Source organism: Camelus ferus, chromosome 13 (assembly GCF_009834535.1).
Source record: "Camelus ferus isolate YT-003-E chromosome 13, BCGSAC_Cfer_1.0, whole genome shotgun sequence".
Taxonomy (NCBI): domain Eukaryota; kingdom Metazoa; phylum Chordata; class Mammalia; order Artiodactyla; family Camelidae; genus Camelus; species Camelus ferus.
In genome coordinates this window covers 38,064,610-38,089,156 of record NC_045708.1, presented here as the reverse complement: position 1 = coordinate 38,089,156, position 24,547 = coordinate 38,064,610, and the positions used below count along the sequence as shown (strand labels likewise).

General features: G+C 36.2%; 1 protein-coding gene across 1 annotated transcript in view; it reads right to left on the bottom strand.

The window, feature by feature from the left end:
- Positions 1-24,336, bottom strand: part of SCP2 (sterol carrier protein 2) — a 97,467-nt gene extending 73,131 nt beyond the window's left edge. Inside the window, exons 1-5 of the mRNA XM_032494299.1 lie at positions 24,180-24,336; positions 16,355-16,412; positions 12,435-12,506; positions 9,946-10,077; positions 8,732-8,796 (exon numbers count right to left, since the gene is read on the bottom strand). Of these exons, the coding sequence (XP_032350190.1) occupies positions 8,732-8,796; positions 9,946-10,077; positions 12,435-12,506; positions 16,355-16,412; positions 24,180-24,248 (396 nt within the window). The 5' untranslated portion in view covers positions 24,249-24,336. The remainder of the gene's footprint in view (positions 1-8,731; positions 8,797-9,945; positions 10,078-12,434; positions 12,507-16,354; positions 16,413-24,179) is intronic.
- Positions 24,337-24,547: the final 211 nt, after the last annotated feature.

Below are 24,547 nucleotides of genomic sequence, written 5' to 3'. Positions count from 1 at the left end.
CAGACCTCCTCTGACGCCTAACATCCAATCAAGAGATGACTTAAGCAATTCCTCCTTGCTTGCTGCTGACTTGAGGACCAACAGAATCACATGCTTAAATGGACTAAAAAAATAAGTGGTTAGAGGACATTTGAGTGGCAACATTCCAGCTCTGAAGAAGTTGCAAAATTAACCAACAAAAACCAACTAGTAGGAAGTGCCAACACTGGGAACCATAGATCCATTTCACCTCATAAGAGCAACAACCTCTTAAGTCCCTTGCCTACACTCAGGTCAATAAAGAAAAAAATAATGTGTAAGCCATATATGTAATGATAATTTTTCAAGGAGCCTTATTTAAGAAATTAAAAGAAATACGCAGAATTAATATGAATATATTTATTTAACCCAATATATCAAAAATATTATCATTTCAACGGAAATATTTTTTAAAATTGGGACATTTTACATTCTTTTTTCTTAGGAAATCTTCAAAATCCACTGTGTATTTTATGGTTACAATACATGTCAACTTGGACACTAAATTTTCATCAGAAATATTTGAACCAGGTAGGTAGCCACATATATTTGTTTGTTGTGAATAGTATTCCCAGTGGAACAAGTATCTTTTTAATTCAAGGTAATAATTCTATCCTCTATAAAAGGAAATTATTACTTTTGTTTGCAGCATACCCATAAAAAGGGAAAAGTCAGGACACATGATCTGAAGGGAAATATACAGAACAATGACAGAAACCACTTAACAGCGAAGCAGGGGTGTTAAGTTAAAGCCTCTGCCTACAGAGCCACCTAGGGGCCAGAAACAGAAATAGCAAGTTAATTTTTGTTACATTCAAATAGACTGTTCAATCACCTGATATTTAAATTCAGGATCAGAAATACAACACTGTACTCAATAAATTCAGTTACAAGTTGCTATAATTAAGAAATGAATAAGGAAAAAGAAGAAGAAAAAGAGGGGAAAAAATAAATGCAGATGTAGGTGAGAATAAGGGAGTGGTGAAATACCAACAAAAGTATTTCATGTCAGATAGAGTTAAAAAAGAGGGAAAAACAAAGCATAAAAGAGAAATGGAGAAAGAAGAAACTCAGTAGAAGAGAAGGGAGAAAATGATAGGTTCTCCAGGGATAGCAAAAAGTTTACATTTGGACTAAGAGATCTGGTCTTAGCTGTATCACTAACTGCTTAACTGGGTCCTATGTCACTAGGTAATTACTTCACGCTGGGCCTCATGAATTCACTTTACCTGTAAAACATCTTCAGCCGCCTCTAACTAAAACACTGTTTAAATTGTTCACCTACTCCAGGAATCTATCCTATAGAAAAAATAGCCTGAGTAAGTAAAGATATATGTATAAGAATGTTGACTGGAGCACTATAACAGCAAAAACAAGCAAACAAAAAAGGTAAGACTAAATTAAACAACCTAATCCAAAGGGCAGACGGGAATGGTTAAAAACCTTACAGCCATGCAATGGGATACTAGGCAGCTGTTAAAAGTAAGGAAGCATATCAATATAGCCTAAGCAGGAAAGCTGTCCATTTTATAACTAAAAAAGTAATATACATAAAATCATTAATCTTTACGAACATATCAATTTTTTTGAACATTATGAACATGTATAAGTGTATAAATGCTTGGTTAGGTATGTCTGTATAAACTTGGAAAAAAGAAAGTACATATAGATACACTGGCTACCTCTGAAGGGCAAGATTAAACAGGCACAAGGACTTTATTTATATATATACATATACACACACACACTTTTTTTAAATTATGGGATTATGGATGAATTTTACTATTTTGTGGCTTTGGTAATTTTGAAATAAAAGGTATAAAGGTAACTACCCTTCACTACTAAAGAAAAAAAATCTATTTTTCATGTATCATAATGTTAGTCACTCCCATTAGGCAATCACCTAACAGTCTTACTTGCATCTTCTCGAGTTGCCACTCTCTAATCTAGTTTTTCAGGCTGTCCCCTGAATATACTATATTCACTCCAACATTCATGACTTGGCTCAGGATGTTTTCTCCCACACCCAGGAAGACCTTATCTTCCCTGACCTTCAATTATCTTTATTTTATTATTATAGTTATCCTTATTTATTATACAAAAAATTATACATATATATATATATATTATTATCTCTTAATCATCTTTAAGACCCAACCTAACTTCCACCACTTTCTTAAAACGTTCTCTAAGAGAAAAAGGAAAATAGCTTCTGTTGATTTGAATCCCTGTTCTATGCCGGACACTCTTGATTCTAAGAGATACTATCACATGTATTTAACTTAATTTGGGCTAGAGGTCCTTTAATGTCTGAACACAGAAAATTGAATCAGACTGACCTCATGAGTTAGATTAATAGTATAATTTCAGACAAAAGACAAGTTATCTTCTACAACAAATAACATAGAAATACAGAATATCATACGAGAATATTATGAAAAACTATATGGAACCAAAATGGATAACCCAGAGGAGATGGACAAGATTCTGGAAACATGCAGTCCACCAAGACTGAATCAAGAAGAAAGTGACCCCTTGAACAAACCAATCACTAGAAATGAAACAGAATTAGCAATAAAAAACCTCCCTACAAATAAAAGTCCAGGACTGGATGGCTTCATCAGAGAATTCTACCAAACATACAAAGAAGGACTCATACCAGTCCTTCTCACACTCTTCCAGAAGATTGAAAAGGAGGGAATATTCCCAAACTCATTCTATGAAGCCACCATCACCCTGATACCAAAACCAGGCAAAGACACTACCGAAAAAGAGAATTACAGACCAATATCACTGATGAACATAGATGCAAAAATCCTTACCAAAATATTAGCAAATAGAATCCAACAGCACACAAAAAATATTATACATCATGATCAAGTGGGGTTCATCCCAGGGACATAGGGTGGTTCAACATACGCAAATCAATCAATGTAATACATCACATCAACAAGAGAAAGGACAAAACCACATGATCATCTCAATAGATGCAGAAAAAGCATTTGATAAAATTAAACACCCATTTATGATAAAAACTGTCACCAAAGTGGTATAGACGGAACATATCTCAACATAATAAAAGCTATATATGACAAAACTACAGCCAGAATAGTACTCAATGGTGAAAAATTCAAAAGCTTCCCTCTAAAATCTGGGACAAGACAAGGCTGCCCACTATCACCACTCCTATTCAACACAGTCTTGGAAGTCCTAGCCACAGCAATCAGGCAAGAGAGAGAAATAAAAGGGATTCAAATCATTGGAAAGAAGAAGTAAAAGTGTCACTATATGCAGATGACATGATACTATATATAGAAAACCCTAAAAGGTCCACACAAAAACTACTAGAACTAATCGAAGAATTCAGCAAGGTAGCAGGTTACAAGATTAACGTTCAAAAGCCAGCTGCATTTCTTTACACTAATGATGAATCAACAGAAAAAGAAAGTAAAGAAACAATCCCCTTTAAAATAGCACCCAAAGTAATAAAATACCTAGGAATAAATCTAACCAAGGAGGTGAAAGACTTATACATGGAAAACTATAAACCACTAATGAAGGAAATTAAAGAAGACTAAAAAAATGGAAAGGCATCCCATGCTCCTGGATTGCCTGAGGCAATCTACAGATTTAATGCAATCTCTATCAAATTACCCAGGACATATTTCACAGAACTAGAACAAATCATAATAAAATTTATATGGAACCACAAAAGACCTAGAATTGCCAAAACATTACTGAAGAAAAAGAAAGAGGCTGGAGGAATAACTCTCCCAGACTTCAGACATTACTACAGAGCTTCAGTAATCAAAACAGCATGGTATTGGTACAAAAACAGACATATGGACCAATGGAACAGAATACAGAGCCCAGAAATGAACCCACAAACTTTTGATCAACTCATCTTCGACAAAGGAGGCAAGAATATACAATGGAATAAAGACAGTCTCTTCAGCAAATGGCGTTGGGAAAAATGGACAGCAGCATGTAAATCAATGAAGCTAGAACACTCCCTTACACCATACACAAAAATAAACTCAAAATGGATCAAAGACTTAAGCATAAGACAAGATACAATAAGCCTCCTATAAGAAAACATAGGCAAAACATTATCTGACATACATCTCAAAAATGTTCTCCTGGAACAGTCTACCCAAGCAATAGAAATAAAAGTAAGAATAAACAAATGGGACCTAATGAAACTTACAAGCTTCTGCACAGCAAAGGAAACCATAAGTAAAACAAAACGACAACCTACAGAATGGGAGAAAATTTTTGCAAGTGAAACCGACAAAGGCTTGATCTCCAGAATATATAAGCAGCTCACATGATTTAATAAGAAAAAAACAAACAACCCAATCCAAAAATGGGCAGAAGACCTAAACAAGCAATTCTCCAAGGAAGACATACAAATGATCAATAGGCACATGAAAAAATGCTCAATATCACTATCAGAGAAATGCAAATCAAAACTACAATGAGGTATCACCTCATTCCAGTCAGAATGGCCATCATTCAAAAATCCACAAATGACAAGTGCTGGAGAGGCTGTGGAGAAAAGGGAACCTTCCTATGCTGCTGGTGGGAATGCAGTTTGGTGCAGCCACTGTGGAAAACAGTATGGAAATTCCTCAAAAGACTAGGAATAGACTTACCATATGACCCAGGAATCCTGCTCGGGCATATATCCAGAAGGAACGCTACTTCAAAAAGACACCTGCACCCCAATGTTCATAGCAGCACTATTTACAGTAGCCAAGACATGGAAACAGCCTAAATGTCCATTGACAGATGACTGGATAAAGAAAAGGTAGTATATTTATACAATGGAATACTACTCAGCCATAAAAACCGACAATAACGCCATTTGCAGCAACATGGATGCTCCTGGAGAATGTCATTCTAAGTGAAGTAAACCAGAAAGAGAAAGAAAAATACCATATGAGATCACTTATACGTGGAATCTAAATTTAAAAAAAAACATAAATACAAAACAGAAACAGATTCATAGACATAGAATACAAACTTGTGGTTGCCAAGGGGGTAGGGGTTGGGAAGAGACAGACTGGGAGTTTGAAATTTGTAGATACTGACAGGCATATGTAGAATAGATAAACAAGATTATACTGTATAGCACAGGGAAATACATACAAGATCTTGTGGTAGCTCACAGTGGAAAAAAAAGTGACAATGAATATATGTATGTTCATGTATAACTGAAAAATTGTGCTCTACACTGGAATTTGGCATGACCTTGTAAAATGACTATAACCCAATAAAAAAAAGTTAAAAATAAAATAAAATAAAGTATATAGATAGAGTGCCGGCCATCTCAAAAGACGAGAGAGAGAGAGAGAGGTGGCCAAAACTCTGAACTTTTAAATTAAAGGAAGTAGTTTATGATTTAAAAAAAAAAAAAAGAAAGACAACTTATCTTCAACTCATTTTCTAACAGTGATTCTATTTTTATATTGTAGCACCTTCTATAATAAAATATGATTTAGCAGTGAGATTAATTACTAGATATTTGTATTTTAAACAGTCATCAAGTATATAATTTAAGAAGCAATTCCTCTTGGGCAGGGAAATATAAGTATATATGAAATCCACTTGATACTGGAGAAACAAAACTAAAAAGTAGGAACCTTCACTACTGAAGAAGATGATTATTACTAAATGATTATTACTAAATGAAGACTACTTTTAAGATGAAGAGACTACAATTAATCTAAAATATAACTCTTTAAAATCATGTTGATAACTAAACTCAGAGGCCCTTAGTCTTTAAATTGTTGAGAATTGCTTTACAAGTTGCTTCAAATTACTTAAAAACTGCTTTGAATAATTTTCTAATTGCTTTTTGACAAACAGAATGCAGAATTATTCTAAAGCTGGCATGAACCCCAAACTCAACACCCATAGACATACAAAAAAAAATTTGTAACTTTCTGTTCTAGTAATATTCTTCATAAAAGAAGATACTAATATTAACCCCACTATTCTCTTTGTTTTTGTTTTGTTTTGTTTTGTTTTGTTTTGTTTTGTTTTGTTTTGCAGTTCACTGTGACATGTCTATGTACTGGTTTCTTTTTATTTATCCTACTTTGGATTCACTGGGATTTTTCAATCTGTAAATTAGTATTCTTTGCCAATTCAAGAAATATAGTAACCATTATTTCTTCAAATAATGCCTCTACCCTACAAGACAGCCAGAAAACAACAAAATGGCAATAAGTCCATACTTATCAACAATACTTTAAGTGTAAATGGACTAAATTCTCCAATCAAAAGATACAGAGTAGATAAATGGATTAAAAAAAAAAAAACACCCATCTATATGCTGCCTACAAGAAACTCATTTCAGGTGTAAGGACACACAAAGACTGAAAGTGAAGAGATGGAAAGTGAGATTCCATGCAAATGGAAACCAAAAGAAAGCTATGGTAGCTATACAGTTGAACCTTAAACAACATGGGGGTTAGGGGCCAGTTGAAAAATCCACATACAACTTATAGTCTGCCCTCTGCATATACAGCTCCTCCATATCCACAGTTCCACACGAGCGAATTCAACCAACCGTGGATAGTACTATAGTATTCACTTTTGAAAAGATCTGCATAAAATGGACCTAAACAGTTTAAACCCATGTATCAAGGGCTAATTGTACTTATATCAGACAAAATACACTTTAAAACAAAGACTGTAATAAGAGAAAAAGAAGGTCATTATATAATGATAAAGGGGTCAATCCAATAAAAGGGTGTAACATTTGTAAATATTTATGCATCCAACACAGGAGTATCTAAATATATAAAGCAAACATAGCAGACCTAAAGGGAAAAATAGACAGCAATTCAATAATAGGAGGGAATTTTAATACTCCACCTTCACCAGTGGATAGATCATTCAGACTTCTGTCTGGGAACATTGACTTTAAACAACACAGTGGACCAGATGGACTTAACAGATATTTACAGAACATTCCACCCAAAAGCAAGAAAATACACATTCTTCTCAAGTAGGTCCTCCAGGACATATCATGTGTTAGGCCACAAAACAAGTCTTAATAAATTTAAGATTAAAATCATAGAAAGCTTCTTTTCCAACCACAGTGGTTTAAAATTTGAAAACAGTTACAAGAAGAAAACTAAAAAATTCACAAATATATGCAAATTAAACAACATGCTACTGAACAACAAATATTTTAAAGAAGAAGTCAAAAGAAATCATAAAATATCTTGAGATAAATGAAAATGGAAATACAACATACCAAAATTTTGGGGATGCAGCAAAAACAGTTCTAAGAGGGAAATTCATAAAAATAAATGTCTATATTAAGAAGAAGAAAGATTGGAAATAAACAACCTAACTTTATACCTCAAGGAACTAGAAAAATAACCCAAGACTAAAATTAGTAGAAGGAAGGAAATAACAAAGATCAGAGAGGAAATAAATAAAATAGTGACAAAAAATAGAATTTTTAATTTTTAATTTTAATATTTCATTTTTCTTTTCTATTTGTTTCTTTCAATTCCTTTAATGTCCCTTTTTGCAGTTTCCTGCACCCCTACGGTATTTCCAAGCTTGTCTTTTATTTTTTTAAGCACAGTAAGCATGCCTAAGTCTGTATCCAATAAACACAGTTTTTGATGTCTGCACAGATCACTTTTCACTGTTCCTCCTTTCTCCTGGTTCGCAAAGATGGTGCCTTGTTTCTTTAATGCTTGGTTATCCTTGGTTGCATGTCCTTGAAAACTTACTTGAAGAGTTCTCAAAGCCTAGAAGGAAAATGCTTTCCTCCAAAAGAAAATTTGCAGTTGCTTCTGTTAAGTACCTAGGTTACTACCATTCTGAAATCAATTTAGACTCAATTTATGGTTTGAGGTTTCTTTGACCACCCAGGTAAATGAAGATTTTGGCAACAAGCCCACATGAGGGATAGCCTGTGCTTTATTAATCATCAGTGAAAGGCTTTCTGATTATTTTCCCTTCTCTCTTTTCTCCCTTGCTCTGCTCATGGCCACGGCTACTCTCCCTGGAATCTCAAGGAACTGGGGAAAACAGGGTGGAGGGTGGGCAGTTTTACTTCACATTCACCTTTACCTAAAAGGTTTAACCCCACAGGTGGGGAGTGGGTGTTAAATTTCTAATCTCGGGAGGACCTGAGCTGTGACTACTTTCCTCTTCATTTTAGGGGACCATCAAAATTGAAGTTCACAGCTTCCTGATCAGCAAAGCCAAAAGCAGCGTCAAATGCTGATCTTAATTTTCTGGCAATTATTCTCTCTTGTTAGCTCTTCAGTGTCTTTAGGATATTTTAATTCTATTCCATTCAAATATTTTAGTTGTCAACAGTAGGAGAAATGATTTAAAAAACTTGGCTAGACATTACCAAAAACAGAAGTCACACACTTTATTAAGGCTCTTCAGTGTGTTGAATGGAATTAATTTTTGAATGAATGAATGACTTTCAAATTAAATAGACAAGTCAACCTCAGAGTCAATCATCTGACCTGTCTGAACATTAATTTCACAAAATAAAGGGGCTGAACAAAATTATATCTGTGATTCTTTACTGTCTAAAATACCAGGATCTGTGCATACACAACAATGTCACCTTTCAGCTTTGATAAGTTCTGTTTATGGTAGTCAGATGGGCAAAGTTTTCTCATAGTATTATAGTAATTCCAAAATAAGAATACATGAGACTCACTGAATTTACAATGGGTCCCTTCTCCATCTTCTCAAAGCCAAGAGCCAAGACACAATCTGCCAGACCTTGAAAGAAAATGTAATTATTTTGAAAAATTAAATTTCCAGATACCCAACAAAATACCATTAAATACTTAAGTAAGTATTTAAATAAGTATTCAATCCTTCCTTTGACTCTCAATGTTAATAAAACTTTTCATTAATGTGGAAATATGTTCCAGTGAATAACAAATGTAAATAGCTAATTTTGCGTTTTAAAACATTAATTAAAATTTTAAAATATTTTAAAGGATCTTGATCAAAATCTCAACAGAATTATTTTTGGAGGGAGGGGACACCTAAAAATGATGTTAAAGTTCAACTGAACAGCAAAACAAGGCAGAATTGCCAAAATTTTTCTTTAAAAAAAGGAAAGAAAAATAGTGAGATAGGGCATGGAGCATACTAGCATTTTCAAACATGAAGACATAAAGCTCCAACAATTAAAACACTGAGTAGCGGAGCAACAATCAGTAATCAATCAGAAGAAAGAACAGAGAGCCTAATGAAAGAGCCTAGAACATTTGGAAGTACAGAATATGACAAATACCCAAGAGAATGAAAAACATATGACCACAAAAAATGTTGTACACAAATGTTTATTGTAGCATTATTCATAATAGCCAAAAAACGGAAACAACCCAATGGCCATCAACTGATAAATGGACAAACAAAATGTGGTGTATCCATACAACAGATTATTATTTGGCCATAAAAAAGAATGAGGTACTGATACATGCTTCAACATGGATGAACTGTGAAAATATACTAAGTGAAAGAAGCCATAAAAGGCCATATATTGTATGATTCCTTTTATGTAATGTTCAGAATAGGTAAATCCATAGAGACAGAAAGTAGATTAGAGGGGCTGTGGGGAGGGGGAAATGGGAAGTGACTGCTAATGGGTACAGCTTTATTTTGGGGGTGATAAAAATGTTCAAAGACTAGACAGAGGTGTTAGTCGCATGAATCTGTAAATATACTAAAAAATACTGAATAGTACACTATAAAAGGGTGAATTTTACGGCAGACACTATATCTCAATAAAATTGCTATTTTTTTTTTAAAGAAATGCATTATAAAGCAATCCCTCTGATGGCCATATGGAGAAATGATGAAAGAGGGGCAATAACCCGACATCTATTCAAGTACAGTAGACAGACAGGCACTTCTTACCACCCTGAATCAACTGCCGGGCCATAAACAATGCAGTCGAACCAGTAGAACAGTTGTTATTGACGTTGATTATAGGAATTCCAGTCAGTCCCAAACTGTGATAGATAGCCCTCTGCCCACAGGTAGAGTCACCTATATAGAGAAAGAAACAAAAAATTTTATATATGTAGTAAGAGAATTATGGAGCTGCAATGCAACATAATAAAACATACTGGTTTTTTTCAATATAATGCCTTTGTCTAGCTTACAACATGGGCAGAACAATAAATACACTATTGATATCTTACTCAGGAACAGTTTTAGCATTAGGCATCATAAACTGTGCAAATATAAAAAGTTCTCAAAACACAGAATATATGTGCACTTTCTTTACATAATACAGAGGTAGGAAAGTAGAGAAATAACCACCAAGTAATAGGAAACAATTCAATCTGGCTAGGGCAACATGATAAAGGAAGCAATATTTCATGTATACTGCCAGATATAAATCTTTTAGAACTAAACCAACTGATTAAATGTCCATGCTTTTCTCTTCATATAAAGTTTCACAACTTTGAAAAGTTAAAAGATCCCGCATGCCAGGGCATTCCAGAAAAATAATGATCCAAGCTGAATACACATTTGACTCCCTTTCTCATGTAACATGCCACCAAGGCAGACATGTTGGAGCAGTATGATGGGAACACCTGGAGTACAGACTCTCCCCAGAAGTCTTCAAGGAGAACAGCAAGGTTCAGGATCTCCTTTTCATAAATACATTTTACTTTTCTTTGACCTAGTAAATTTCCCTTCAAGCATTCTCTTGAGAGGGAAGATGTAGTTCAGTGGTAGAATGTGTGCTTAGCATGCACGAGGTCCTGGGTTCAACCCCAGTACTTCCGTTATAATTAATTAATTAATTAATTAAACCTAATTACCTCCCCCCTAAAACAAACAACAAGAAAAAAAATTCTTTTGCTATCTTGAAATCACAAAGGAATAATCACAGATATGCACAAAGATTCATCTACTGTAATGTCTATTATAGCCATTTATAATAACTAGAAATGAGAAATAATTTAAAATGCCCAAGAATCGGGATCATTATTACTAATAAACTGTAGCAAATCTCCAAGAATATCATGCAATAATTTAAAATGCTGTAAAAAGACTGGGAACATTCAAAGTGTCCATTAAAAGGGGGTAAATTAAATAAATCATGATATATCTATCCAATGGAATATTATGCTATCATTAAAAAAGACCAATGAAGCTCTTTATGAAACAAAACAATTTGGAATAGTCATCAAGAACTAAGTAAAAAAAAAAAAAGCAAGATACAAAATAGTGTGTATATTATGCTATTGTGTGTAACAAAAGAAAGGAGAGAGAGTACTTACACACTCACACATATTTGTTTTTATATGTATAAACTACCTATGAAAAGATACACTAGAAATTAGTGAAACTGCATTACTATATATAAAATAGATAATCAATAAGGATTTACTGAATAACACAGGGAATAATATTCAATATCTTGTAATAACCTATAATAGAAAATAATCTGAAAATATGTATGTAATTGAATCACTTTGCTGTACACATGAAACACAATATTGTAAATCAACTACACTTCAATTTTTTTAAAAAAGGAAAAAAATTAAAAATTAAAAGATTGTTTAACGGAATTAATGAAACTAGTTTTCTAAGGGAAGGGAAACCATGGGACAGGAAGACAGGAATAAGAGTGAGACTTCCCACTATATAACTATCCACCTTTTGTATTTTTGTACCATGTAAATATTTACTGTATTCCAGAAAAAAACAATTGAAAAACATTAATAATGATATGAAAGAAGACTTAATGACATGGAAAATACTGAATATAGTAAAATGAGAAAAGGAGGTTACCAAAAAAGTATGTATACTAAGACCTTATTTTAAGAGAAAATTATATGTGCATATGTTTTCACACATATTCATACTCACTGAAGGATATACACCAAAGAATTAATGGTAATAATCTCTGGATAATGAGATTACAGGTGACTTATTTTTTCTTGTGCTTTTTCTGTGTTTCCTTTTTTTAAAATTACACTTAGTATATATCATTTTTCTAAGCAGAAAAAAGTTTATTAAAAAAAGTTTAATACACAAAAAGTCAATAAATACAAATTTTATGACAACAAAGAACAAAAATTTATCTTCTGAACAGTAATTATCTTTACATGGTAGAACTATGGGCAATCTTTTTTTTTTTAAAGATAAGAAAGGTTCTTAATTTGTCTCCTTTTTTGGCAATTACATTAATGGCATATATATACACACACACATACATACACATATATTAAACCAGGCTGACACATAAGGGAAATCCAGGAATGATGAGAATAAGACTCTGAATTCTGAGTTGTGAGGGTTAAAATTCACAAATTCTTCTGCATTGTTTGTGTAGTTGCTTAGAGATTTAGGTGAGTCATTTGTAGAATACATAGGCTACCACGTACCATAAATGTAGCCAACACATGCCTGTTCCACTGCTGAATATGGGATCTGAGCATCTGTTAAAGCCTTCTGGCCTGTGAAAACAAAAGAGTTTTATCCAATAGTGCTTTAAGTGAGTAAAATTTAAGTTTAGAATCTTTCCAGAGTGAATAAACCTCTAGATAGTCTATGTTCAATTCAAATGACAAATCGTTCATCAAATCATCTCAGATCTTGCCTTTCAGGAGTTATCACTTCTTCCTCTAAGCTACTGCATCACTTTTTCACACCTCCTTTTTGATACTTAATATTTTCTGTTCTAACTGTATACTTAGCTATAAGTATATTAAATCTGAAGAGTCCTAAAGCTTCTTAATGACAAGTTGTCTTACTCATCTTTGTGGCTCTACCACGTATCTAGACGGCAAAATTGGGACAGAATAACATTGTTGGGAAGGGGGCGTATAGGAGCACTCATGTGGTCATCTTACAAGCCAAGATCAAGAGATGACCATGTCTATGCTACAAGAAATAGAGATTTAAAGCTGCTATTCAAAGTTGAAGAAACGATCATTAGCAGAACTGAGAAAAGTTATGAAAATAAACAAGAAGAGAATGGATGCTGGAGAGAAGATATGACCTAAATCCTCATCTACCATACTCAGAAGCAAACAGATGTCTAAAACTGATAAATCAAAAACTGGAATAAGAATGGAGGAACAAATAGAGATATGGAAATTAACCACCAGAAGAATTAAAGCCAAACCAGTTAAAAGAAGGTAACGCCTGGGGAACAGGCCTGGGAAGTACCATCCTGTATGTGTGTGTTTAACCATACGAATGTATTATTTTGAATTTTTTTAAGTTAAGAAGAGGTATGATTGATTATAGGATTGGCTCAGTCAGACCAGTTATCTTTTTCTGCTTAGCAAAAATAATTAATGTTTTACTTATAATAATGGTGGTGAGATTATGTTAAAAAGAGCATTCTCGTATGATACTAGTGAGACTCTAATAACATAAACAGTCTGAAAAATAATTCAACAAGAGTCTTAAAACTGTTCACATTTATTGTTCTAAGGAGTCTACTTCTAGGCTCTGTCCTCAAAAATAACTAGAAATGAGAACAAATATTTGTGTTTCATGAGATATTCACTAAAATTCTTCTAAAACATCAAAAAATTGTGAAGCTAAAAGTGTCCAACAAAAATTATAGTATAAACATATAATGAAATATGCAAAAGTCAATTTTACAGCTTTAAATGACAGGAAAATGCTCATAATAATAAATTTTAAAAATCAGGATACAAAACCACATTTAGAATATGATCCTATATAGCCATATTTTAAAAAAAAACTAAAATAGAATACACAAAGATGTTAACAGTGGCTAGGCTTGAGTCACAAAATTTTCTCTTCATTATTAAATAATTCTGTGTTCCAATAAAATACATACATTGCTCTTCTAATCACTGGGAAAGAATGAGTTACAACAAAAAGGTATAAGGTTTATCCTGTGGTCTTTCCCTTCTCAAAGCGCCAACAGCAAGTTGTACCTCGCATGGTCTATGCACCATCTATGTGAACTTGCCTTATTTTCCATGCTAGATGGTGAGACCGCTGACATCTGTAAACCATACTTGGAATCCTTCCCAGTGCCCAGGATTCACTCATGAATATTTGTTGAACACTTTCTCCTAAGATTTTCTGCATATACTTTAAGATTTAAATAATTATTAAATAAAAATGTTAAAGGGATGAGGAAACAAAGGAAGCACAGAAGTTAACTATCTGAAACAGTTTCAGAGAGTTACATGGTGTCACTATACCACTTTGCATTGAGCTGCAAAGGGATCCCCAACCTTTCTCTGAGGGAAAAGAGGATGCAGGAATGTGTAAGGAGTTCAAGTCTCTAAATAATGGAAGTGACAGGATATAATTCTGCTGGTTGTGCTCCTCCATTCAATGCATTTAAAAAATGATGGGAAAGAAAATGCAGAACCCCCTCCTAAAACCAGTTTGGAGAATTAGAGGGTAAGACTTCCATTAAACCAATCCTCTTACCTCAGCACCACCGTCTACATATAAGTCCAGAGACAGCACAGTGCAAAATCATTTATGGGATCTCAGGGTTTTCCCCCCAAGTTGTACTTGAACATATATATGTTCAACTAAATGCGACGAATGTGGTCTGAAGGTGCACATATCTCACCTAAGACTACATCAGATATGTGAATGGAGTCATCCTTTAGCATTTCTCATTTCCCTCCATAAATAGAACCAAGGGCTTTTATGAGAACAAAGTGAAGTTTTCAAAGTTTATTCTATATAAAAATTCCTTTATTACGTTTATTTTCCTAATTATGCTCAAAAGAAGAAAATTGTAATCAGTAAACAGAGTCAATCAGGCTGAATTTCTGTAGTTAGACAATCCCCACTGATAGTTTCAAACTTCATAACTTCACCTCAACATTACCATTTTATAATCAAAATATTATACTCATGTATTATAAAATTAACCTCAAATTTTTAAACTAAATAAAAGAAATAGAAAAAAATATATAGAAAGAAATGATTAAATCACATCCAATTCCAGAGAAAGCCAGAAGATGTTTGAAGACATCAGTCAAGGGAAAAAGTTTGGGGAGGAGGGCATAGCTCATTGTTAGAGTGCATGCTTAGCATGCACGAGGTCCTGGGTTCAATCCCCAGTACCTCCTCTAAAAATAAATAAATAGACCTAATTACCTGCCCCCTCCCCTCCAAGAAAAAGTAAATAAAAGAGGAACAGGTTTAACAAACAAAAAATAAACACTGAATGAACAATGTCCACCCAGAGAATCAACATCACTTAATCAAATCTCATGAACCTTCCTTTTGGGGTAAAGAGATGCTCTGATTCCCTGGTTAGTAATATCTAAATACTGAGTTAAATAATAGAGTTGAAACAATATCTACTTTATGGGCACTGAGTGGACTAGTTACTTGAGGAAAGAGTGTCTAATGAAAAACCACAGTAACTCTTTTTGGGTTGCCTGGTGACAAGCTGGCAGGAACGGGAAGAGAGGGGAGGCTTCCCAGGAGAAGTACTGTACCTAACAACTTCACGGGGCCATAGAGCTCCCAAGTTGTCGGAAGCTTGTATTTCCCAGCACTCCCTTAAACAACTGACACCTAAGCTTAGATAGCTTGGCCCTGAACCTAAAACATTTATTTCTACCATGCAAAGGAGCTCCCATGCTTGCCCTCTTTTTTTTTTTTTTTTTTTTTTTTTTAAGAGAACCAGGGAATCTTCCTGCTGGAACTCAGATCCGTACTTCAGCCAGCTACAGCCTCCCTCAATCATGTGACTCTGAACAATACCTAGAGAACAAGGACCCACACACGTGTGGATGCCTCTCTGCACCCCAGCTTACAAGTATCCACCCAAGTCCTTTGCTTAACGGTACCAACACTCACTAGAATAAACCACAAACTGTATCACCTCATTGAGTTACACACAAGCCTAGTGACAGAAAAAGAATTATCTATGTTGGCTCAGCAAAGAGAGAAAAACCACCATACAGTTATTTAATACATTTTGAATGTGATTATTCCTTTTCTAGGAAAGGAATACACAAATTTTGTCATAACTTCTAAGGTACACACACACCAGAATCAAGTCATCCCTTTTAGTGACCGTACTTACTTGCCAAGAGGCTTTTGCTGTCCCACCCAACAGCTGGAGAGCACATAAAATCACAGGCCACTGTCTGCTCTAAGTATCCAGCTAAAGATGCCCAAGCTCTTTCCTCTTTTTCCTTTCTAGTGAGCCACTAGGCAATTGTCTGTATAGTTCTTCTCTGTTGACCTCGCTTCCTGTTAAGGTTGCAAGGCTGCTCCACTATCAAGACAGACCACACAATAAACTACAATGTTCAAAGATTGAAATATTCTATATTACCTGCTTCCTTTGCCAAATTAGGGTAGTCTCTTGAATCCTCAAGTCCAGGCTTTGTGAACTAGAAATACAGAAGGAGATAATAAATAGAAACAAGTATAGTTAGATTTTCTCACAAAAGTGCATCGCAGAAATACATTCATCTGTACATTGAAACAAAAACATAATGAGCACCTAACGTGTTCCTGGACTCTAAGAATAAATAATATATGGTCCATGCCCTCAGGGAGCTTCCAGTCTAACAGAAAACAGGCAATTACACTACAGTGTCCTAAGTACAGAATGATTTGGGAGAGACAACTACTCAGCCTCGGAGGACTAGAAAGGGTTCCCAGAGGAACTGATCCTTAAGTTAAGTCTTTAAGGATGAAAAAGAGTTATCTAAGTGAAAGAAAAGGAAATTCTAGAACAAAGGCCTACAAATGAGAGAATATGGCAACTTAATATGCAAACAATTTTATATTGTAGAGGTTGAAACAGAAGGTGGGAAATGGCAAGCGACAGGGATAGAAAAGTTACTTAGGACCAAATGATGGTAACTACTAACATTTACAGGGCACTTACTGTGTTACTGTACTAAGTACTTCATATATATTAACCTATTCAATTCTCACAACAACCCTATTAGTTAGGTACTATTATCATCATCATTTTAAGATAAGGAAACTAGGGCACAGAGAGATTAAGTAACTTGCCCAAGGACACACAGTTAATAATTAGTGGAGCTGAAACTTCAGACAATCTGGCTCTAGAGTCAACCCACAAGCAACTTTATATGCCGTCCTGTGATGCCTGGGCTTTATCCTGAAGACAATGGATTTTTTTTTAAAAGAGACTGAAAGAAAACAATGAGATATACTACAACACCAAATGCTGACAAGGACGTGGAGCAGCAGGAACTCTCATTCATTGCTGGTGGGAGCACAAAATGGTACAGCCACTGTGGAAGACAGTTTGGAAGTTTCTTACAAAACTAAACATCCTCTTAACATATGATCCAGCAACTGTGCTCCTTGGTATTTACTAAATGAGTTAAAAATTTATGTTTAAACCTGCACATAGTTGTTTATAGCAGCTTTATTTGTAACTGCCCAAATTTGGAAGCAACTAAGATGTCTTTAGTAGGTGAAAGGATAAATAAACTGTGGTAGGTACATCCAGACAATTAAATATTATTCAGTGAACAACAAATTTATACTGTATAGCACAGGGAACTATATTCAATATCTTGTAGTAACCTATGGTGAAAAAGAATATGAAAATGAATATATATATATGTTTCTATATGACTGAAATATTTTGCTGTGCACCAGAAATTGACAAAACATTGCAAACTGACTATACTTCAATAAAAATATATTTTTAAATATATATGTATATATATACACACACACATATATATATATACACACACACATATATATATATAATTTAGCACTAAAAATATACGAGCTATCAAGCCATGGAAAGACATGGAGGAAACTTAAATGCATATTACTAAGTGAAGAAGCCAATCTAAAAAGGCTAAATACTGTATGATTCCAACTATATGACATTCTGGAAAAGATAAAATTATGGCGACAATAACAAGATCAGTGGCTGTCGGGGCTGAGGGGAGGGAGGGATGAACAGGTAGAGCACAGAGCAATTTCAGGGCGGGGAAACTATTCTGTATAATATAATAGATATGTCATCATGTATTTGTCCAAACCCACAGAATATACGACACCAAGAGTGAATCCTAACATAAACTACACACTTTGAGTGATAATGAATTGTCTGTGTAGGCTCATGGACTATAATAACTGACACACTGATGCTGATTATGGATAGTGGGCAAGGCTGTGCATGGGTAGGGGCAGGGAGCATGTAGGAACTCTGTACTTTCTGCTTGATTTTGCTGTGAACCTAAAACTGCTTTGAGAAATAAAGCCCTATTTTAAAAAGAGAGACAGAGTAGGATGAGAAGACTTGCATTTTAGATCATTCTAGATGCAATGTTAAGAAATGTATGAAAGGGGGGAAGAGATAGGTCAGTGGTAAGAATGCCTGCCTAGCAGGCACTAGGTCCAAGGTTCAATGCCCAGTAGCTCCACTTAAAATACAAGTAGACAAAGAAATGTATGAAGAGAGCAAGGCTGGAGACAGTGAGACCAAGTGGCATGATTCTGAAACAGTCCAAGTGGGAGCTGATTAAGATAGCAGCAGAAGGGATGGAAAGAAGCAGAAAGACTTGAGAAACATAAAGGAAGAAAAATTTACCAAACATGGTAACTGATTAGACGAGATGGAGTGGTTTGCTGGTGAGAGGTTGGGCTAACAAGAAATGGCTTTCAAAAATGTTTTACTGCAAACCACAACAAGATACATATTACAAAACGACTCAGTAGGTACCTACATAACTGAAGCACATTTTTCATGAAATACTTATCCTATTATATTGACACAATATTTTCTATTCTATTTCAATTTTTTTTAACACTAGAAGCAAACTTCTAAATTGATTTCATGACGCCAGCAATGGATCACAAAATCAAATTTGAAACACTGTGTAGATACTTGACTTAAATGCCACACTTTATTGCCCAGTGCCAAAATACATCTGTTGAACTGAACCAAAATAAAACATTTACCATTTGTTCCTATCTCTGCCCCACCCCAATTCTTCATAATTCCTGAATTAGGTAATCCTTCATAATTTCCAAATTCAGCAGCCAAAAATTACCTATTTCCCCCCTACTAGTCACTCTTCAGTTCACTAGTTACAACCAGAGCATGTATAAGGGTTAGAGAGCACTTACTACAAAGGGAGAGTAGTGTGCTGCTAGGCTCCCCTCTTCCCACTTCATGTAAGTTTTCACTTCCCTGACACTACAGCCGGCCCTGTGCATCCTGAGGCCAACTAAGGAGATTGAGCATCTATGGATTTTGGTATCTGAAAGAGATCCTGAAACCAATCCCCTGCGGATACCAAGGGACCACCATACTGAGCTCCTTACTCACCACCGTCCCTAATCCCTTATTCTCCCTTTAAAACAGCCAGTCACCTCTGTATAAAATTAGATCCATTCACACTGGACTCTTTTTTCCCTTTTGCAATAGTGTATAACTGATCAAAATCTGTCCTAACACTTTACCTAGTGTCTGCCTTTGACACCAAACACCCAGACAAAATACAACTTTGCCACTCTAGAATCTCCTCTAAACCTCTGTTCCAATCTCAATCCTTGCCTCACCACCAAAGTAATTATTATTCTGATTCCTACAGTAATCACTCCCTTGTAGTGTTTCAGTTTTATCACCCAGTGTCTTATCTGTAGACACTATAATTCAGTTTTGTCCATTTTTTTTAATTGTATGGGCTTTTAATTCTCTTTTACTTATTTAATTGAAGTACAGCTGATTTACAATGTTGTGTTAGTTTTCTTTCAATGTACAGGTTCCCCTCCACCCCTTTCTTTTCCTCTCCATGTATCTGTTGAAAAACCCAGAGCATTTGGCCGGCAACCCCACACCGCCTGGATTTTGTGGACTGTATACTCATGCAGCTCAGCATGTTCCTCTGTTTCCTTTACTTCCTGCAGCTTGGCAGCTGGATCCAGAAGCCTGCACACTCACATTTTACCTCCTTGGTAAAACTACAGGTGGTGGCGTAGTCATTCATCAGGGAATATCTAACGTCTGACTGTTTCCTCTCTTTGTGTTGTTAGCAGCTATTGGTGCTCAATGACTAGATCCAGCAATTCTTAAAACTTCTCAACCTCAGGACCACTTTATACTCTTAAAGATCACTGAAGATGCCAAAAGCTTTTGATTATGAAGGCTATATTTACCAATATTTACTCTCTTTGCACTTAAAACAGGACATTTTTTAAAAGCCTTCAATTCATTCAAAAAAATTTTACCCATTACGTGTTAACATAATTTTTATAAAAAATAACTGAAAAAAAATAACAAAAAAAGCGGTAAGTGACATTGTTTTGCATTTCTGCAGTTCCCTTTAATAGCAAATTTAATAGAAGACACCTGAATTCTCATTGCTGATTCTTCATTCAACTTTTAGCATTATGCTGTTTTGGTTGAAGTCTATAAAGTAAATCTGACCTCATACAGATATCTGGTTGGCAAAGGGAGGAGTATTTTAATAGCCTCTTTAGATAATTGTGGATACTCTTTTTTAATACTACACTAAAACTTGACAAGTGGGAGTTTCTTATAGGTTAGTTGAAATGTTGAATTTTTTAAAATACCAATGAATTTTTCATACTCTTGTTATATTAAAGTCCATTAAAATCTTGCACTTTGAGTGGAATGGTAATTTGGCTTTTCTCTGGAGCCGTTTCACATAATTTTCCAAACCTTTGCCAGGAAGCTAGTATATGTCTGACTGCCAGTATTCTGGGAACAGGGGTGGGAAGTACCATCATTTAGTATACTGAATTTCATTCAATTCCCTTTTTTCAGCTTGGGACTCACTCCTGCCTTCCACTAAGCCTAACAGCCAGATGATTCTAGAGATTTACCTGTTCAGTTTCTCCAGAGAACAAGCCTCCAACACCCTGACAAGGAAGGACAGTCACCTAGTGGTAAAAGGGATCTTGGGATCCAGTTATTCCACTGAAGTGTTTTCCTTCCCTTCTCTCAGCCTCACCTTACTTGGCATCTCGTACATGCAGGTCTTGAGCCTTGTGGAGTTCTGCAGGAAGACTCAGCCAGCATAACCCCTCTTCAGAAATTTGGTCTGTGGGTTCCTCTGTTCTGAGTCAATGACCACTTTTCCATCAGCTGTTAGTCATCCAATGTTTTCCTGACATCTTCTGCTATTGTTTCCTCTCCTATTCACTTTACCCTTATGGGTTAACACCTTTCTTATTTCCTCCCTGTCATTTTAGAGAGGTTTGGAAAGCACCAATATAGAGATAAATTCATATCTTCAATCTGCCACGCTTAATCAAATGTCCTAATACACTGTATGTAAATTACTTGTTTATCTTTTCCTCCTCCATACTATACATTCGTTAAAAACAGGAGCCCTGCTTTCTCCATCTTTTTATTCCTAGCATATAACAGGAATGTTTATTGAATATATGTTCAAATGATGAATTAACTGTAACAGCAATGTGTGTTAGAGCTGCATGGAAGGAATACGAGATTTTAAGTAATGAAGTTTCAAAATTTAGGAACGGTATCAAGATAGGTAAATTACTTAGCCCCTGTGACCCTCAAAGATGGACAATAAAATGGGGATAGTAATCCATTATACGGTGAAAAGTAAATGAGATAATGTAATGTTTTTCAAACTGTAGGTTTGTAGAGGGTGGCAAAATCAATTTTGAGGGTTGTGGGTTGTGAACAGCATTTTAAAAAGTGAAATAGAATAAGAAATATCAAGAGTTTATCACACATAATAAAGATAAGGGTTGCTTTAGCAAACTTGTTTCAGTTGTGTGTGTGTGCATGTGTATGGAGTTGTGATGTGAGACATTTTTTTCTGTGGGTCGGGGAATTATAAACAGAAATATTAGAAAAATTAAGTATTCAATTATATGGTCCTGACTATAAGGGCACCAGAATTTCAAAAAATAAAAATAAAAAAGGTGGCCAGTGTAACTTAACAGCAGTTTGAGGAAGTTTTAAGAAAATACTTGGATTCTGCTATAGACTGAATGTCTATGTCCTCCCCAAATTCTTGTATTGAAATCTAATTCCCAATGTGATCATTTTGGGAAGTGGGGCCTTTGGGAAGTCGTGAAGCCCTCAGGAATGGGTTTGGCCTTTGTAAGAGGACAGCAGGTTCCCTTGCCTCTTCTGCCATAGATAGCTGTTTATGAACCAGAAGCAGGACCTCACCAGACACCAAATTTGCCTGTGGCTTGATCTTGAACTTCTCAGCCTCCAGAACAGTGAGAAATAAATATTTCTTGTTTAAGCCACCCAGTCTATGGTATTATTGTTATAGCAGCCCGAACAGACTAAGGCAGATCAGTTCTTGAAAACAAGTAGAATCTAAATTGATGAAAAGAGGGCATATCAGGAAGCAGGCAGCAAAAGCAAAGGGACTCGGCCCGCTGTCAGCGAGGCAGTAGTTGTGATTTAGTTGTGTTAAAACCTGTCAACATGCACCATAGCAATTCTAATTTACCAATAGGAATTAATTTCCTACACTGATAATAAAGCCTCATTAAGAGAACTTCAAGCTGTCTAGGAATTCAGCTATTGAAATCAAGAAGCACAACACAGGAACCCAACCAGTTGAGACCTACCAGTAGAGCTTAAAGTATTACCTACTAAATTTCTCTCTTCATTAAACCCTCCCCCAAGTTCCAAAAGTCTAAACCCAGAGGAAAGTACATTGGCCTAGTAAACACATCAATAAAACTGCTCTCCATACTCCCAATCTCTTTCCTCAAGATTGTAACTAACACCTCCCACACCTCCCCCTCCTAACCTTACGAAAAATAAGTACATCTCCCACTTTCCGAAGCGTTAGAAAACTCAATTCTTTTCTAGTTAGCCAGCATATCCAGACATTTAACAGACAATGGAGGATCTGACTGCATTAATACTATACTTTAAAGTTTTACTGTCCACCTATATTAGAAGTCCCCTCTTCCATGAAACAATAGGATGATCTTCAAGTATCTGCTTGTACTAGATAATGTACTAGACTGACTTTAATATTTCCATGTTTTGATTGCTTTGTGTACTCTCAGTCCATTGGGTAAGATAAAAAGTTTAAGGCTGTTTTCTCAGAAAGAGAACTTCCTCTAGGAACTCTCTTTCACAAAGCATATCCATTTAATATTGTTCAACTAACATTCACTGAGGGCCTTCAGACACCAGTATTTTCAAGGTGCTAGAGGTATATAAATAGACATGAAAAGAGGCAATGAATTAGATGCGGTTCTTGACTTGGAGGAGTATACATGTTAAGGAAGAATACAGACATATAAGCTGAATGTCAGGATATCACAGTAAGTACTAGGACAGAGGTAAGTACAGGGCTCTGTGGGCAAGTCAGGAGGATCTGAGGCTTCTTAGAGAAAATGTGAATTGATCTTTTAAAAATGCAAATAAATTAACCAAGTGAAAACAAATGATATTAAGTGGTGAGGACAACAGAAAGCAAAACAACAGAGGCATAAAAAGGGGTGGAGGGAAACTAAAAGCACTTCGGCATTGTTAGAGTACAGAAGTGGGGACGGTATCAAGAAATGAGACTGTAGGAGCCTCTGGCCTCCTGAGTACCACTTGAGAAATACAAAGGTCCTAGGATCCAGAAAACCTGACACTTGTGCTAAGCATCACTAATGCTTCTCCTTCTCATCCACACCTGAAACTGTACCTGAGAATGGATGCTTCGGGGACTATTCCTGAAAGTGCAGAACCGGTGACATTCACGACATGCTTTCCTTTCGGGTATGAGGCCGACCTGGCTTCGGTCAGAGGTCCACACACCCTAGGATTTCACTCAGATTCAAAGGAGGTGTGGACTTTGGGTAATCTTGGGGCGTCCTTCACAAACTGTGCCCCAGGGAGAAAAAGGAAGAACGGGGAAAACATGGCAGCAGGAACAACCCTGAGACATTACATTCCCCCAGAGACACTCTACATCACAACCCACCCGAGTCGCCACTCTGATGTCCCCAGAGCCAAGAAGCCGAGCTAGAAGGGAAGCCCCCGGCGCCCTGCGGGTAGGAAGGACGGACCGACGCACAGCACCAAGCCTGACCCACCCCCGTTTCCCGGTCACCTCCGGGCTACCCCGGCCTCACCCAGACTGAGAGGTGCAAGGGCCCCGCCTCTGGGGGTCTACGGCTCTGTTTACCTTGGTCATCCCAACCCCCACCACAAACACCCGGTTCCGGGGCTGAGACCGTGCTGTGGCGACAGGCATGTCTTGGATCAGTGGTGGTAGAAGCTAGCCCAGCAGACGAAAGGACATCACGCGAGAACTGGCCCGAGACTGACGCTGCAGCAGAGCCTGTGTTCCCAAGGCTAGGGGCGGGGCGGGAGGCCTCGGAGGGGCGGGGCGGGGCGGGGCGGGAGGGCAGGGGCTAGTGCCCGTGTGCGTGCCCGGAGGTGCTAGCGGCGGGCGCTCGTCTGGGAGCAGTTTGAGGAAAAAGCTCCAGGCCGGGTTTCAACGAAGAGTTGGAGACCTAGGGCCCTTCAGCCCCTGAAAAAAGGCTTTATAGC